The sequence below is a fragment of the Prosopis cineraria genome, unplaced genomic scaffold (assembly GCF_029017545.1).
Source record: "Prosopis cineraria cultivar Desert tree isolate PC_DT_omini unplaced genomic scaffold, ASM2901754v1 PC8, whole genome shotgun sequence".
NCBI lineage: Eukaryota > Viridiplantae > Streptophyta > Magnoliopsida > Fabales > Fabaceae > Prosopis > Prosopis cineraria.
The window spans coordinates 9,296,935-9,316,682 of NW_026555339.1; the positions used below are offsets into that span (position 1 = coordinate 9,296,935).

Sequence of the window (19,748 nt, forward strand, 5' to 3'; positions counted from 1 at the left end):
TCGTGGAATGGATTGGGTATTGTGAAGACGACAACGAAGAACACGGATGATTGGGAGGTTTTGGGTTTTGGATCAGATTTTTGGATGCGCGGGATAAGGGGGTAGTGGTTCTCAGTGCTGCCACGTGGCACACATGTTCTTAGTTATCCTACATGGCAATATACTACCCATCCCCGCTTATTTTTCCTGTATTTCATTGGCAAGTTTCTTCCAGCGAGTTTTATCGTAACGAAGGAAAATCTTAAAAACTTATTATAGTGGAGTGTAATAAATATGACAGTATCTATATTTTTGTGAATTCTTTTTCATATAAGAATACCAATAAACGATAAAAAAAAAATCTTAATATATATACTCATTTAATAACTTACCTTCTCTCTAGGGGAAAAAAACTTACTTTGTCTAATTAGAATGAAGATAAAAAGGAAAAACTTGCAAAAATAAAAATCAATAATATGTCTTATAAATAGAATTAAATTAAAATAGTGATAAAAGAGTGTAAGTCACTCCCTGAAAGAAATTAATAGTTCATTTTATAAGTTATTTAACGTAAAATAATAGATCATTAATTTATTTCTTCCAATTATATTCTTTAATAATTTTCTGCTAGCAAAAGAAGAAGTTGGATATAAAGAAGATGTGTTTTAAAAGACAAACAAATGTGTTGATTGGTTATCTCGTTAAGCTTACATCGACAATTTATGTGTTTCTATTTTTGATACCCCACTGCCTAGTTGTTATAATATTTTGTACACTGACATGATTCATCTTGTCAATTAACACAATTTACCCGTGACCTTCAATTCCAAAAAAAAAGAAGAAGATGATCCGTTCAATAAAGATAATTTTAAAAAATTATTTCTTTTTTAGAAAACATATGAAGATTTAACTTGGGAAAATAATAATAACAAAATTCCTTTAAATTATATAAATAATAATTTAGTTTTTCAAAAAGTCATAATTTATTGAAGTATCTAAGGACTTTTTTGTCATTTAATAAATTTATATAAATGATCAAATTGCCCTTATTCAAATAAAATGATCATAATTTTTGTTTAAATAATCACAACTTTTCTTTTTATATTTACAATAATTTAAATAATCACAAGCTTCTTATATTTACAACAATATAGTAGCAAATTACAAGTTTGTATGTCGAATTTCTAATATTACTACAAGTGTTGAAAATAACAAGTAATAGTCACAAGTTTTATTTAAATAATTATAACTTTCTTTCTTATATTCATAACAATATATCAGCAAATCACAAGTTTGCATATCAAATTCCTGATATTGCTACAAGTGTTAAAAATAACAAGTAATGATTACAAATTTTATTTAAATAATTACAACCTTCCTTTTTTATATCCGTAACAATATAACAACAAATCACAACTTGGCATGTCAAATTCTTGATATTGTTATAAGGATACTTTGATTATTAATAAAAATTTATTAATAACATAAAAGTCTATAGAAACTTTAGTAAAATTATGGCATTTTGAGAGATCAAGTTATCATTTATATAATTTAAAAGAATTTGAATATCATTTTTTCATTTAACTTTCATCATTTCTATACTTAAGTGCGTGAATCCAAGGGTGCTTGAAAACATGGAGGGCTAAAATAAGGTAGCAAAAAATATTTTTGAAATTTAATACTCCCTTTGTTTAAAAATGTGAGGCATTTTTAATTGAATTCCAACCATAATAAAGTAGTTATCTACTTTTTAACTAACTCTATGTTTGCATATTTACCCTTATTAAATACTCTATAATAAATATAAAGTTAGAGCTGGGCAAACGAGTTGAGCCTGCGGGTTAACATGTTTAACATGCAAAATTTGACGAGTTAGGTTGAACAAATTGGCCCATTTTGAAAAACAAGCTGGGTAACCCAACTTGCAAAACTAGCGAGATAAAATGATCTGGCTTACGAACTAGCATATTTTTTTTAAAATAATTTTTTATTTGTTAATCACATTATACTTTTTTATAAATCTACAATAATAATAATATTTCTCAAATATATAATTTATGATTTTCAAATATGTTCTTTACATTTAAAATATAGTGTAAATTTTTTTTACAATTTGCAAATAAAATTTTGTTATAGTTTGTAAATCAATAATTTATTAGTTTTTATAGAAATATTTTTGAATATATATTATTTATTAATCTTATAACATCTATCGGTTGAAATCATAAATATAAATTTATTGAGAAAAATAATATGAATTTATATTTAAATTTTTTTCTCATTAAAAAGATAACACACCTAAGCAAAAAGATGATTGATAGTAAAAATCTAGTAAAATAAATTTACTTGGTTAAATTCTATGTTTATTTTATTTATGTAAAAGTTCTTTAATTGTTACTTTGCTTTAAAATATGAAATAAATATATTTATATTATATAAATTTTAAATTATTAAAAAAATTGATAAATTTTTACAAGCCAGCCCATGGGGTGGCTAGATCGCTAGAAAATGAATTGAGTTGGGTTTTCTAGCTTATTTTATTTGGTGGGATGGTCCAACTCAACCCACAAAAATACCAGCCAACACGAGCTAGCCCATGGGTTGACCCATAATCTATTTGCCTAGTGTGTTATAAAATTAATAGGGATACTTTAAAAAAAGTATTAATTATATCTCGAAAGACTAAAAATGTTATATATTTTTTTAACATTTAACCCTCAAAAAATGTTTTATATTTTTAAACGAATGGAGTATATATTTTGTACGATTTAAAATGAAATATTAATGAAGTAGTTAAATTAAATAATAAAAATATAATGATAGTGAATATCTCATTTTCCCCTATTAAAAAAGATTTTTTTTCATTGTCTAGGAGTTATATTTGATTTTAGTGAAAATATGCAAGGAAATCACTTAAGAAAAATTCTCTAGACGTTTTATTAAATTCTCAATATTGTATGATGTCAAAAAAAAAATCTCCATGCTGTACATAATTATATAGCACATATTTTCTCAATTTTATTTCATTTAAATATATCTGACTTGTTGATTAATGTTGATAAGAGCTTGGAGACACCAAGAAAGCATGGAAAGAAACATGTGCATCAAGAGCAGGCACAATTTTTGGTACCTAAAAGTATATGTAGTTTGAGACAAACAGAGTTGAATGGTCCTTGTATGGCTCTAATTGAGGTTCACATTGAAGGCAACATTGTAGCAATTAAAAATCCTAATCAATTCAACGGAGACAGTCAATGGATTGGATATATATATATATATATATATATTATTTTTGGGCCAACTCAATGGATTGGATGTGGGTTCATTGACAAGGTTCAACAGTGTAAAAGCAAAATAATTGTGCTCAAACTTGGAATTGCAAAATGCAACACACCAAAAAATTTTTTTAATTAATTTAACTCAACCATATTGGGTTACAGCCACCCAACACTTTTTATATCAATAATTCGATATAAAATATTTTTATATTGGCTTCAACTCACACACTATACATTTAGATAAATTTTTACCTCCCATATGCCCATTAGGCTAAATCAACATTTGCCATCCTTATACTCCCAACAAGTAAAACTAAATCGCATTTGCCATCCTTATACTCTCAACAAGTAAAATAAGCAATTTAGTCAATTTTCAACACAAGCCAGTTATTTGGCTTATAATCATACCATTTTAACCAATCCAAAGTAAACCAAATATTAAAATTACAGTCATCCAAATTGTACCAAAATAGAAATAGTTTGAAAGGCATGATTACATTTATATATTATATAATTGACAATAAACAAAAAGCTCCTAATTTGGCAATATAACACATTATAAATTATAAATTAAATACCCAAAAGAGACAGTGGATCTATACCACTAAGCCTCTGGGACTCCTCCACGTGTCACTCGTGGCTCTTCTCCTGAAAATTGTTAACCACATAATGAGACTCAAAAGTCCCAGTAACCAAAGCCAATTTATGATAGTGTATATAACCAGTTAAGTGTGTGCTTACTAAGTGAGAATTAAAAATAATATAATGCCAACAAATATAAGAAATAGTTAGAAAAATAAAACAACCATCCTTATATCCCTCCATTAACCTCGAGCCGTAGCCCTCACTCGGTGCGAAATTACCCGGCCAAAGGGATTAGATTAGCCCGAGCCCTTACAAGCCACCGAGTGAGCGCCAATAGGGGCGTGACCACGGGGCACAGAAAGACAACAAGAAGAGCAAGTCTCCCAACACCGCCCACAAGAATAAACAAATTCATAAGAAGATTGGCACAATTAGACAAGAGGACAAAATTCATAAGGGCGCAATAATCACCCATATAACATGAAGGAACACTAAGCACAAATTAAAAATGGTTACCTTGGTGGCTTGGGCTTTCAATAAATTAGGCCGTAAAAATTCTCTCTCACCACAATTTTCACTAGGAATACAATCTCAAATAACATATTATTTATAAATATTAGTTTCAATTTTGAAACTATAAAATAATTCTAATAATAGAATTTAAAAATATAACATAATTTCTAATCTCAATCTTAATACAAATCATAGTTAATACTATAAGTAAAATTGTTTAACTCCTCTTTTAATTATCAATAAATATTAATATCTAAATCAACTTCTAAACTAATTCTATTATCAAAATTTTCTTTTATTTCATAAATTCGTACCTAAAATACTCAAAAATTAAAAATTGAGTCTTAGCTTAGAATCATAATCCTATAGCCATAATAATTCATTTCTCATCCCAAATAATCATCTAAACCTCAATAAATCAACATATATTTTCAGATCTAGTCTAGAATTGATCCATAAGCCATAAATCAAAGATCACCAATAAATTTATACTCGAATATTTATTATACTACTAACAACCTCAAAACCATATTTATTCAACATAAATTCATCCCTCTTCCAGATCTTAAATTTTTCTACCACTACAAACTCAGAAACCAAAGAAGAAGAATGACTAAGAAAAAATTTTAGAACACTTACTTAGTCTTGAAAAGCTTAAATCACACCCTAAATATCCTATTAAAAACTCTTACCTTAAAAATTTAGATATTTTGCACCGGCGACTCGCTTCTCTCCGCCTAAGCTCGCGCGCAGGAAAACAAAGTGCAGAAATGAAAGGAAACGGGTGAGTTTTATAAAATTCAGTGGGTCCCACATATTTTTTTATTCTTTGCTCTCTCTTCTTTCTCTCTTTCTTTATTTATTATTTACTATTATTACTATGAGGCGGCGGCACGTTTTCTTTCTGCTTCTTCCCTTTTTTTTTGAAACCTTTTCCTTTTTTTTTATAATAATAATAATTTAATAATATTTTTTTTATTTTTTTTTAAAATTTTTATTTATTTATTTTTTATTTATTTTTTTAAAATTATATCCTAAGTTAGATTTAATAATCATCTCTTACTAATTTTCTTACCTCTAAATATTATTTTTTTTATTTCTATTAACCCAAATTAACTATTAAAATTTAAATTGGGATGTTACACAAAAAGCTTTCCATGACAATTAGTAAATTAATTTTTTGGCCAAATAATAATAAATAATGCACATTTCTAAAATTAACACATATGTTGAATGATAAAGAGGAATTTGATTTTTGTTGACTCCAAAAGACCTAACATCTTCCTCCCCTGACATAGTCTCCTCTTATACTTCCTCCAAATCCAAAATATACAATGTTTGTAATCAATTCACAATTCTAAAAAAAGGTTATTTGAAATCTTAATTTTTTTAAAAAAAATTACATCTTTTCAAATTTACTTTAATTAAATACTATAAATAAGTGATTTGATAATGATAATTAAAATTTAAATACATCATTTTTTTTTAAAAAGAGTAATAAACAAAGTATGGTATAGTTAGAAAGATAATTATAAAAGCTACCAATATTCTATATTTTGTATTAAGTAAAGTTTTAAAAAAATCTTGTATTGTAATTCGGAGGAATATAACCAAAAAATTTCATTAATCAATTATGTATGATTTTTTTCGGAACAAGGCTAACTTTATTTAAAAACTCCTTCTAGAATGTTGGTTTCAGTTTCACGAACAATTGGATAATTTGGAACATGCATAAAAATACAACAAACATTTTCATATGAATGTTCTAGATGTTGGAATATTACATTCAGCAAATTCTATATTGAAACTCAAGCAAATAGTTTGAATACAAATGAAATCCATATAGGAAAATCAACAAAATTGAAAATACATTTTTTTTCATTTTTTTCAGAGAAGTGAAAATACTTTCGATTCACACTATGGAACAGCAGATAATGTGAAGTGAAATCTATTGGGTGATAAAAGTAGGCAAGTAAGTGTTGAGAATGCGACACGTAGAGTTGCAGACCAGGTCCTGGTATTAGTGTTAGAAGCCTTTAAAAGTATGAAAATTAAAAACCTATAGGAGGTTTAATTGTGAAGAATGGCACTTTCAAAAACACTAACAATGATGTAAGACGAAAGACTTGGGATCTATTTGGTTCCTATTCTCATTTTGTAAACTGTTTTATAATATAATTTTTTATAATTATTTTTTAAAATAAAACAAAATAAAATTTATTGGATTATGTTGATTTAAAAATAATTTAAAATTAAAAATAAACAGATAGTAATGACTAATTGTGGTAATTTTTTATAAAAATTAGTTAATGTAACTGTAATTTCTAATAATTAAATATGGTGTATTTTGAAAACATGAAAATAAAATGAAAACAACTTATAAACTTGTTTTTAAAAATAAAAAATGAAAATATTTTTAAAAATAATTAATTAAAAACACTAATCCAAACAAGTATTTAAAATTTTTTGTCTTCAAAAAAATTAAAACAGAAAACAAATAGAACCTTAGCCTCCATTTATATATATATATATATATAATAAACAAATTAAGACTTAGCTCAATGCTTCAATAAAAATCTCAATGATCCACCTGTGTTTTGAGAATATTGTCGTGATTAACGTTACAAATCCTATGATCATAGATTAATAATACTGTCCATGGAATCAATGCTCAAAACAGATATTTCCCTCCCCCCTCTCTATATGTATGTATGGATGGAAGCATATATGTTTGAACATAATGGAAAACAGCATATAATTAATTCATTAAACCCACAAAAACACAATATTAAGTATACTAAAATTAGAGTTTTTAATTTCATCTCGGTTCATTTAAGAAATAATGATATGAATGGAGATAAAATTCCTAATAGTTCTCACAAATCGATTAGATATATATCCACCACACAATCACTTGTCCATCTCTTTGGCAACACGTAGCAATGATATAACACTATAAATGAAAAATATATTTATGATTCAAGTGCATTGTATTTTCAAAGACTTAGTTAGAAATTTCCCACTTAATTTTTTTCTCTGTGTTTCTCCATTTTTTCCTGTTTTTTTCGATAGATAGATAGGGATAGGGAATAAGATTGAGATAATGTGTGTTTGTTTTTTTTAAAACTTTGATTTCTATATGAAAATCAAATTAACTGTGAAATCATCAAGATACTGATTTATGGTTTAATAATGAATAATGGTCTAAATCGTAATCTAACTAATCATTAATAAATTAATATATTTTAAATATTATATATTTAAAATAGAAAGAAATAATCATACTTTGTAACAAACATGAATATTTAAATTTCAAACAAAATAGTTTACAATAAAAAAGGATAATATCCATCAACATTGTATCATTTTCATCCAAAATATATACACTTATTTCACGATTTATAATTTATAATTTTAAAATATATAAATATATACATAATTTATACATATTTCTTGCATTTTTTTTTTCATTTCATAATGCTTATTAGGTATAAGTATATTTAAATTATAGTTTAGAAATATGAATTAAAAATTTAAAAATTTAATTTTTAAATTAAAAATTGAAATTTAATTAGTTTCTTGCCAGTTTGATCGATTCTTGACCGATTCTTTAACTTTTTGGTTTTCTGCAATCGTTAAACCAAATTTGAAACTAGTTTCCTCCATCAAAAGTTCAAACTTACTAGATCATTCTCAAAGTCAATGGGAATCATACGATTACTACTTATGAAAAAAATATTTAGGTAGATTGTGTGCATCATGTCACTTGTAGTTTATTTAATAAAAATATGATATTTAAATAATATTAAATATAAATTAATTATGATATTAATGATATTAATGATAATAAAAAGAGAAAAAGGCAAGAATAAAATGTATATTCTATTATAAGAATTAAATCAATTAAAAAAATATCATACAAGATTTTATTTATATTACTTTAAATATTTTAATTGGATAGATTATAAATGATATTGAACACCCATTTTATCTAAAAATTTCTCCTACTTGTAAGAATATCAAGCCCCAAGTTTCTTGGAATGTACCAATACGCACTCCTTAACATGCAACTTTCTCATTCATTGAACAAATAAATTTTTTAAATTTTCATACTTGTTCAAAAATATAAGATATTTTTAACCGAATCTCATTTCTTAATAAAGTAATTACTTATTTTTAAACTAGCTCTATCTTTTTATATTTACCTCTATTAAATACTCTACAAATATAAAGTCATTATCAATAAAGACACTTTCGAAAAAAAGACAATGATTACATATTAAAAAATTAAAAATATCTTACATTTTTTAATATCTAATTTTTTTTAAAATATTTTATATTTTTGAACGGAGGGTGTTAATGTTAAGTTCAGCTTGTTTCATTTTCACTTTGTCATTTTGTTGTTCTTCTACTTCTTTTTTTTTCCCAACAAGATTAACAGAACACAGGACCACGAAAAAATAATCTCTGACCAGAAGCAGGCCACCACAACAGCCTCATCTAATCTCACTCTCAAAAAACCTAATTTAATTTCGCCAAATTTAAGTAACAATATTTTGGCCTGGAATAATTTCACTTTATCATATCTCCTAGATATTATTAACACCAACAGATAACAATGCTTTTCATATAATTAAATTAAAGTCATTCAGATTGTGGTTCAGTATTTTCTTTTATGGAAAAGCATTTATTTTCTTATTCAAAGTCGACATCGTCTATTTCCAATTTGCTTCCTAGAGTCAATAATTAAAAGGATTAAGGACAATTTTTTTTATATTTTTCTGTAATTATTTTTATCAACTAAGAGTTAAAATTGATATTTATTAATAACAGGGATAATATTGTACCCCTTTGAAATGTTGAAAGAAATACTGTATAAAAATAGATTTAAGGTCCCTTATATTTCTAGAAATATAATTTAAGAATAAATTTACCATTTAGCCTTACATAAAGTCTTGATCAAAACCCTACATAAAGTTTGAACCCTCCATCTCCATTAACGAAAAATAGAATTATTTTTCCTTAACCCATCACCGTTAGTATAGTTAAAAAAAGGAAATGTAATCATTTGTTGCTTATACTTTTTATTTATTTAAAACTCAATTTCTCATATTTGACTTAATGCAACTCATCCACAATTTTGCCTTGATTAAAATTTATTTCTTGAACTTTGACCAATAAGATTTTGTCTCTATAATTTTAATAATTTAAAATTTAATTTTTTATATTTTAAAAAATAAAATTATAAAGAATTTCTTAAAACTTAAAGATTAATATTTTACTCCTTTTGTCCTTATATATATAAGGTATTTTTATTTAAATCTTACATATTAATAAAAGCTTATTATTTATATTATGATAATTTTAATTTCATCTCTAATAATATCAATTAATATTATGGTGACGATAGTTAAAATATACAATTAATATCTTTTCTCTCTTTTTTAAGACAAGGGTAAAATTATTTAATTATTTAAAAATATCATCACACCTCTTATATTTATGGACAACATATATTTATGGAAAATACTTTCTATGTAAGAATGGAAGAAGTATATAATTAAAATTATATTGAGTTAAAAAATTAAAATTATAAAAACTAAATTTTAAAAAAAGAAAAATTATGTTGAAATCTCACCAAAAAAAAATTACTCCCCTCATTTTAAATTATAAGATACTTTTAAATAAAATCTCACATATCAATAAAGCTCATTACATACATTTTATTATTTTACTATTTCAAGATAAAAATATAAATTTTTAAAAATATCCTTTATTTAATATTTTATTAATTAAAGAATATTAAAGAGAGATAATATATAAAAAGATAATATTAAAAAATATTATTAATAATAAAATTTTATTTTTATTAAAGTATTATATATTTTAAGATATTTAATATTTTTTAAATGTGTTTATAATTTAAGATGGAAGATAATTATTATAAGATTTACTGAAAGTTAAATTAAAATTATTAATAATTAATTTTTTTTACATGGACTTGTGCGTTATTCTCTCTTAAAAGAAGAGGAAAAAAGAGAGTCAATGCAGGTCGCTGTGGTGTCTGTCTGGGTATCCTCGGAGGTTATGACGCCGTCAATGTACTGAGAACCTGCTTTTCCGACAACTAACAAAAAAAATAAAATGTCTGACAAATCAAAGATGGGATGGTCACGTGGGTTTTGAGGACCTCTGGGTTAGGTGAAGTGCTTAATCAATTATCTAACGCCATGCAATTCCCACACTGAAATGATTACTTGTGCATAATTAAATACTGTCATCTTTCTGCTACGGAACCCCATTACTCACTTCTCCTTCAGTTTCCTCTCCGTTTGCTTCAGTTTCCTTGGAGTTCTCCTCCTGCTCTGGTACTGGTTAGCGCTTTAACCTTTTGTTTATTTTGCTGTTTCTGATGCATTCGATGTTTCTTTGGGTCGATGAGTTGAGATTGTTTGTTGTGATTTCGTACATTTGGTGGATTTTGCCTTGTGGGTTGTTTGGAATTGAGGGGCTGTGAGGTTTTTTGAGGGGTTTTCGTTTCTTGGTATTTTGTTTATGTAATTTTGTTCTACCTTCTGGATCGAGCCAATCTCTGTCGTGGTAGTTCTCATGCGCTTTATGCTGGTGAATTGAGGGAAAAATGAAATCCGTGACTTTACTTTGCCTTTTTCCTTTTCTAATTATCACATATTTTTCTTTTCCTTTGCACTTTCTGGTGTTGTGCCATCATTTTTTCCCCATCTTTGAAGCTTCCCATCTCCGCTCTCCACAAACAAACAGCGATAGGTCTTCCTTTACTGACTTAATAAGCTGGACTCATAAAAAGAACATGGTGTGATGGCTAGAAATTATTCATTTGTTAATTGAAGTGTTTCAAAATGTCTAATATGAATAGGCAAATTAGGCACAGCTTAAATTTTAAATAGTTTGTGTTTCATAGGTTTTCATTAGGATAAATTTCAGGAGTTCTTTTCTTGGCACTTCGAAGATGGCATCCGAAAGTAGCGTGTCTACTTAACTAATTGATTGAAGACAGATAGGTGAAATGGTTTAACTTTATACGGGTGTCAAGATTCCTGGTGTGAACAAGCTCCTGTAGGCTGTGTTTTAGAAAATATTACTTTATCGTAGTTGATGATTTGCTAGGTGCTAGGCTGCTGGCTACTTTCTCTGTTTAAAAGACTAAGCTTTTAATATTTTCTCTAGTATTGTGTTGATGCAACATTTGCGGGCATTAGAGCTAAACCTTAGTCGTTAATGGTTTCCTTGCGTTTTATGCTTTTCTATAAAGGATCTATTAATTACGGGCGGATAGGCTTTACAGTTGGTATGTTTGCTTTAAATGTCATTCTATGCTCAAGAGGGATCATTCTCATCTATTCATGGGAGGCAGGATTTTCTTAGCTTAGTACAAAGAAGCCTGTCTATGTGATACTGATAAATTATCGAAGTGAAGTAATTTATTAGTGCTTCAATTTATCTTATTCTGGAAAATTAGGTTTGTTTATGAGATGCCTATGTGGGCTTGTAAGCTTGAATGCTCTAGCTTCGTAACAGGTGATCTTTTGTTGTGGATTTCTGTTGATACCACTGGTATAACCTTAGAGGGTATCGTATCATAAAGGACTGGTTTGTTAAGAAGCTACAGCCTTTAAATTTATAAGCACATCAAGGCATCCCATACTATACAATGAGGGACTCAATATGATTGTAACTACCTGATAAAATTTTAACCTTCTGTCAGTTAAATGCAAACCTGTTACTCCATCGACGCCGTGAATTTTAATTATGAGCCCTTTTCCTTCCATTTTAGCACTTAATAATTGCCACCTTATTTTTCCTTTGCCATGGCGTTGACTTCTCAAGCTTCACAATCTAACAGGCCAGTTCTGCTTTCTGATGCAAAGTAGAGATTGCAAAATCTTCCAAAAATAGCTACTTGACTAAAGGTTTAATGTCAAAATTTAATATTGGGAATTTTTGGTTTTGGAGGACTTCTTGTTCCCATTTGTTTGTATTGATGTATTGATCTTTCTCTTATCTTGGATGAATTATCTTCTATACAACTATACTAAAAAATGAATTAAAGGTATGGTTTTAAGAGTCATGAGGCTTTGGCTGTCTGAGATGTATAGTTTAGTCCAGGAGATACCACCAAATTAAGGACCAAAGGCAGAAATTATGGCATGGATTTAATAGATAATAAAGAGATTGAATACCTATGATGTGGTAAACATGATGAAGATTTTTCCCCACCAACTTGATGAAGTTAAAAGTCAGAAATGAAACTTCTGAACTGCCAGAGCCTTTTCTTCCTTGACCTACAAGAATGCGGAATGGTTTTCGATAGAGTACACTTTACACTAAGCAATGTATACAATCAATTATGGTCCACTATTTATGCATCAGGTTATAACAAAGCTTCTTACATTCACTTTATGTATATGTTGGATTTTCTGCTAAACATGATTGATGATGTGCTCATGTTATGCTTTTTTGTGCATTTGATAATGTCATTTTTCCCCAGAAAAGCAAAGGAACAATGTCTGATAAAATCACTGCTGCTGAGAACCTTCTTAACAGCCTTGTAGATACAGTTACCGAGAAGAAAAAATCTGTTTCATTCTTTGAGGAAGAGAACTCAAGCTCAGTGAGCACTCATTTCAGAAGACTGTTTGGACGTGAGAAGCCCGTGCACCATATATTGGGGGGTGGAAAATGTATGATAGTTTAAGTCTTTGTCATGTAAAACTACCATATTGGTATCTTAATTTGTTTCCCCTTTGAATGCCATAGCTGCTGATGTCTTGTTATGGAGGAACAAGAAGATCTCTGCAAGTGTCTTAGCTAGTGCAACCCTTTTGTGGGTGCTTTTTGAATGGCTTGACTATCATTTCCTGACTCTTGTATGCTTTGCTCTGGTTCTTGGCATGCTTGCACAGTTTCTTTGGTCTAATGCTTCTGGCTTGATTAAGAGGTAATTTTGGAGCATATCTACATCTCTGCTTTTGTTGCTTGAATTTACTTTGATGTGTTACAGAACTGCACAATTTCTCAGCTTTTAAGTAAGTGGGCTTTGCTCTGTCTTGACAGGGAACCATCTAAAGTTCCTCGTCTTGTTATCCCAGAGGATTTGTTTGTCAACATTGCAACTGCAGCCGGTTCTGAGATTAACCGAGGTTTGGGGTTTCTTCAAGATGTTGCTTGTGGAGGAAATATGAAGCAATTTCTTATTGTACGTTTGCGCTTATTCTCTTTTCTACTTATTTTTCCTTTTATCATCCAAAAGTGTGCTTAAAACATTATTTCTAGGTTGAAGCAATATTTTGGATTCAGAAACCTGCTTTTGCTTTAGTTCTTGTTTTTGAATCAATTTGTTTATATTTTACCACAATATTGATAATTGCCATGGCAGCACTTAATGGGCCCTCATATTTATACTCTGTTGCAATATTCATAGGCTAGATTGATTTGTTAACAGACATGCCTTATGACCCAACCATGGCATCATATGTCAATCTCATAATTTTTTAGTCTGTTGAAGCTCACTATAGGATTTTTCATGCCATATCAGCAAAATAGAAGTCACTGAAGCAGTAATTACAACAAAGATTCAACGGAAATTCCTTTAGTAAATTAATGCCTGCCATTTTTCCCTGTAGACGTAAGATGTGCTGATGTAATACATGAATACAAAGAAACATAAATATCTATGAAGAACTTTATTACTGATGCCTTCCTTTTTTTTTTTTTTCGAGCAAATATTGCTGATGCCTTCCTTGAGGAGGAGATAAGTTGCTTTATTTTGTAGTCACTTGTCAAAATGAAAAGGTCAATGCGGTAGGGGTTTGATAACAATATGGCAATGGCAATGCCACTTTCTAGAGATGTTGAAATTACTGTACAAAGAGGAAATGGAATTTTTGGAAGGAGTGGAGGCCAATAAATAAAAGATTTATGGCCTGTAGGAGAGATAACATACATTGCATTGGGAAAACAAGGATAATTAGTTTCATTTGTCTATACAATTGAATTCACTAAACTTGTGTGTTTGGAATGCATGACGATACGGATGCAGCTTCTATTGTGTTGTCAATTGCAAACTTGTTTTTTCATTATTATCTCTTTAATAATCACCCCCCCTTTTTATGAAATTTATAGTGTATATTTTCTAGTGGAATTTGTAATTCAAAAGTTGCAAAATTTCCAGGTGGTAGCAAGCTTATGGGCTGTAGCTATCATTGGAAGCTGGTTCAATTTTATATCTGTAATATATATTGGTGAGTTATCTCTGCCCTCCTTGCATCAATTGACATGTCTAAAACTTCTTTACGTTGAATTTCAAAAGGCATATGCTCAAATATTATACATATGTGTTAAATTTAAATTTTGGACTAAGTTTGGAACTGTTAACAACATCAAATCTAGTACTTTTTCTTGGATGGTCAAGTCAACCTTAAGCCTGTATAGTGAAGTTAGAGAATGAAATCAGCTTTCTAAAATCTAGTTAACCAACAATGCACATGTGCTTATTTGTTAATGCTAATATGCTAACTTATGGATGTATCTCATCTGAACATTTCATGGATTATAATAAAATAATATTTATTATATTTTCTAATTTTGTTATGAGCACAGCTTGATAGGTGAGAAAATCCTTCGCACTTATAAATCATATTTCACTTGTGAGGCTTTTCAATATGAGACTTATAATACAATGGCCAGCTCATTATCAAAGCAGCTATAAGTAGAAGTTCAACCGTGATGCTTCCTTGTAGATGATTGTTCATGATCTTACCTGATTGCTGAAACTTTGTGTTGTTTGACAAGGTTTTGTTGCTGCACATACACTGCCAGTTCTGTATGAGAGGTACGATGATCAAGTAGACAGCTTCGTGTACCGTGTGTCTGATCAGATGCTGCATAACTATAAGAGGTTTGATGCTGGAGTGCTCAGCAAAATCCCCAAGGGAAGGTTCAAAGGGAAAAAAGCTTGAATAGATTTATGGATCTCTAAGAGGCTTTATCTATTTAGTAGTCATACAGTGTCTCTCACTCACTCATAAAATGCCTATATTGAATGCCTTGAACAAGTAACTTAAGTTAAATGTTTAACTAGAAGGCTTACGCTCCTTCAATTATGATGAACAAAAAATTAATTGATAAACTTCACATGTGAATCCTACAAATTAGATTGTACACGAACACAGAAATAATTAAAAGTCAATTACAGAATAATTATAATGAAGCTGGAAGTCTCTAATTCAGTCATGCCCTCCAATAGCTGAGGAACACTTTTCGTGAAATTTGGTCACAAATTTAAGAAGCTTTTTCTCACTATAACTAACAATGGAAAAGAACGGGATATTCTTCTTTATCAGACCTTTCATTTTCATAACTTTAATTACGGAGTATTGAGGAATAATACTCTGCTCCAAAATATAATAATGTAAATCTGGGCGTTCAGCTTTATCTTTCAATGTCAATGGTTAAACCCATTTCATCCACGAGTGATTACATTGACTTTGTGATATTCTCCTCGGACAGCATCAAATATTGTGGACGTTTGCTGAAGACTTACCTCTTGAAGATAACCAGTTTCGATTCCCTCGGAGATTTCTTTAACCGTGTTAAGATCGCAACAGTTTTAATGAACAGAGTGTTGGAAGGATCAACTGCTGTTTCCTTAGCAAACCTGACATATTCAACAAACTTTTCATGATTCAGAAGTGCTGAATCTGTAAATTTAGTTAAACAGTAAGAAGACAGACGATTAGGGCACACCAATTTCTCATAAAATCATTATATTTTGACCTATATTCGTAAGAATTAAAAATCAGAATAGCTATTGAACTGGTTATGGCATTGATTCAAAAATTAATGGTTAAAATTGTTATTGAGCCGTGATGAAACCAATCATGAATAAAGCATTTTATTAAACAGGTCAATATAATAGTTTAATGGTTTATCGATTTAACCAGGCAAGTTGACTTAGTTTTCATAATATGCAAGTCATTGATTCCAAGAGTCAATAGTTAAAACTATAGTCAAAATGTGACAAAGTATTTAATTGAACCAGTTAAGACATCGGTTTAATGATTTACTAGGTCAATCGGACAAGTTGAATTGGATTTTTTTACTATATAAGTCACTAATTCAAAAGTTAATAATCAAAACTGTTGCAAACAAAACATGTAATTGAGTTAATCAAAGTATTGATTTAATTGGTCAAGTTGAACTAAATTTTAATACTATAATATTTATTGTGTCATGGGAAAACAAACTCGAGAGTTTTAAAGCTACATTTTCTTCCTCGTGGTCATCGAGAAAACTCTCAATGGTCTCATAGAAAGGGATTGCACTTTGTTCTAAGCTGATCATTAGGGATTCAGAATTTGAAATGAGATGTTGGAGTTTAGAACTTGAAAACCCAATCAACTGGAGAGAAACCTTGAGTTGGACAAAAGGGTCTTCTCAGATTTTGCCAGAAGCAGTCGTGGATAAATTTTCAGTTTTTCACAACCATGGATATCCGGGTATCTCACTGACAATCCATATCTACTGAGAAGATCAAGCACCGAATTTGACCATTCATGAACTATTGAGTTTCCAACTCGAAATCGAGATAACACGGGCAAACTCCTCATATCACCAATACAAACCCACAAACTATAATCTACTATAATGCATGAAGAAGGCGAAGTCTAAACTCTCAAAAGTATGATCAATTCAAGCAACCTATCAAGATGCAAATTCATCTATATATTGACCATTTAAAGCCATGTAAATAAGCCAACTTTTCACTCCACCCGAAACTAAGTCTGCCAATAGCGACGAAAAAAGTCCTCTATGTATATCTGACGTAAAAAGTTGAGGTTGCGGTTGAGTGCATATGCAATAGAATTATTATGACTCACAACCCTATACTAGGCTTTTTCACATTGCCCATCGTATATATGCTAAATGTTACAAAATTAAATTGAAGCCTCCAGCAGACTAAGGGCTTATTTGTTTTCAACAATTGTTTTCTATTTTAAAAAATAAAAAATAAAAAATTTTTGGGTTAGTGTTTTGGATTTCAATATTTCCAAAACTATATTATCATTTTTTCTAAAATGGAAACATCTTAAAACTATTTTTATTTTTAAAATACACTACATTTGACTATTATAAATTAAACTACCTTCAGTTATTGTCAACTACTATTTTAGGCCATTATCATTATCAATTAGTGACCTAAAATTGTATTTTCAAGTTAATATAATTAGACAAATTTTCATTTTCAAATTATTTTGATTTTATATCTCGTCCTTATGGCATGAATATTTTTACGTGAAACCTTATGGACTGACCTTCATGTAAAGAAGGCCCAACAAGCAAATCCCACAAGTTTTGACCTGGTCAAGGTCATAGATAACTTCTCAAGTCAAACTCACCAATTTGATGTTATAGTTGTACACACCAATTGCCGCAAGAAAGTACTACTTCACAAGCTCCAAAACATTGAAATCATGCCCCTACATTACAATATTGAACATTTACCATAATCAAGAACTCATTTCAATTGCTCAGATCCGTTTGATTGCTGTAAAAGATGGGAATGGAATGAATTAAAAAAAAAAAAGAGGAATGAAACAATTAAAGTTGATTTAATAAGTAGTGGTGGTTTTTATCACTTAAACAAGTAATAGGAGTTTCAAATCACAATCCTTATATATGTAATAATTTAGTTGGGACATATTCATCCATTACTTTCGGTGCTATCTCAAAGGAGATATTCTCTAATATCTACTATTAGTGGAGTTTATTCTTGATGCTTACAAAATAAAAATAAAAATAAAAATAAAAATGAACTAAATCATCCCTACGCTCAAGATAAGTATATATAATATAACCTAATATCGTATTACAAATATATGAATCATTGTATCTTTCACAAATTTTATGAACTATAAATCTCAATCTGATAAACTAAATTATTATTTTTTTAATATAGTCGACTTATCTATTTTTCATATATTAATCATTCTATATTTTATCTTCATCTTTTTTCAATTTATTTTATTTCATTTCTTTTTATTAACCAAACGGGCTCTCAGGGCTTTCACATGACACATAACCTAACCCTGTAACACCATGTCAAAGGGACATTCATAGTTCTTCTTTGCATTTAAACATCCATGAAAAAACTTGTACTACTTGTTCCCAAGGTCCAGATATCATCTTCCAAACACCAAGAATCCACAAACTCCAAAATCACTCCAGAAGAAAAGATTTTACCATTTCCAATGTGAAAAATTCGGTTACAAAAAGCTAAAAAGTCTCAAAACCCTATGCAACTATACACACTGGAAAACCATGAAGAAAAAAAACAGAGAAATTAGGGAAATTTTAAGTTATAAAGATGACTTAAATTTAAGATTATAGTGTTTTCTAGATGAAATTTGAGCTTCCAAAGCCAGCCAGAGCCCAACTGTCTCTCCCTCTTCTTCCTTTTGGTTTTGTTAAATTTTGTCTGTTTTTTTGTTAAATAGATTCTCGACCTTCACTATGCCAAAGGGCTCTTCGCTATGGTGAATGACTATTTTAGTGTGTGAAAGTCAGTTTTTCAATTTGCCACTGAACTCCAAATCTCCAAAAATAACCTCAAATGAGATCTTAAATAGAAATATTAAGCATTTAATTGTGTATTAATGGTACGGCATATATGTCATATTATACACATAAATTTGAATGTTTAGGATGGCCTAATCAATTATAAATATGATATTTGAGTTTCAAATATAACTCTCAATTTGTAATTAAAATATCTATTTACAATTAATTTTTTTAAATTTTTTGATGATCTAACTGTTATTAATTCACTTTTTCAAAACTTCAGTAAATATTATCTCTCCCAAATTAAAGTGCATATATGAAAGTAAATGGCAGACATTCCCCAACTAAGTTGCTATATATATAAGGGCTAGAATTCCAACCCCTAACCATTTGCTTAAATGAAGAGAATTTACCACTTACACTAACTTTAGTTGGTAACATTATATTAATAATATTCTTTCCGTCATAAATTATAAGATAACTTCAAACAAGATTACATATACTAATAAAGCTCAATAATGATTTCAAAACAAAATTATAAATTTACAAAAATGTCTTTCTTTAAATCTACACACTTAATCATTACACTACAATCATTTTAATTCCTTCTTCATTTGAAGGGTAATATTAAAAAAACATTATTAATAAGACTTTATTTTTATCAAATTGACATATACTTTGAAATAATAAAATATATTTAAGGTTGTCTTATAATTTAGGATGGAAGGGGTATTATATAAACACCAAACACCACGTATACATATTATATTAGGCCAAAACCTACACAGACGATAC

The 19,748-nt window shown here is 28.8% G+C and overlaps 1 protein-coding gene across 2 annotated transcripts; it reads left to right on the forward strand.

Annotated features, from left to right (window-relative positions):
* The first annotated feature begins 10,509 nt into the window (after positions 1-10,509).
* On the forward strand, positions 10,510-15,522 carry LOC129317022 (reticulon-like protein B8). Of its 2 annotated transcripts, none has more exons than XM_054961328.1 (6): positions 10,510-10,729; positions 12,883-13,075; positions 13,152-13,332; positions 13,449-13,590; positions 14,566-14,635; positions 15,186-15,522. In XM_054961328.1, the coding sequence occupies exons 2-6, from the start codon at positions 12,898-12,900 to the stop codon at positions 15,350-15,352; spliced, it is 738 nt and encodes a 245-aa protein (XP_054817303.1). In that variant the 5' UTR covers positions 10,510-10,729; positions 12,883-12,897; the 3' UTR covers positions 15,353-15,522. The 2 variants fall into 2 exon arrangements, with proteins under 2 accessions (XP_054817303.1, XP_054817305.1); XM_054961330.1 differs by having other exon boundaries at positions 10,510-10,723.
* Positions 15,523-19,748: the final 4,226 nt, after the last annotated feature.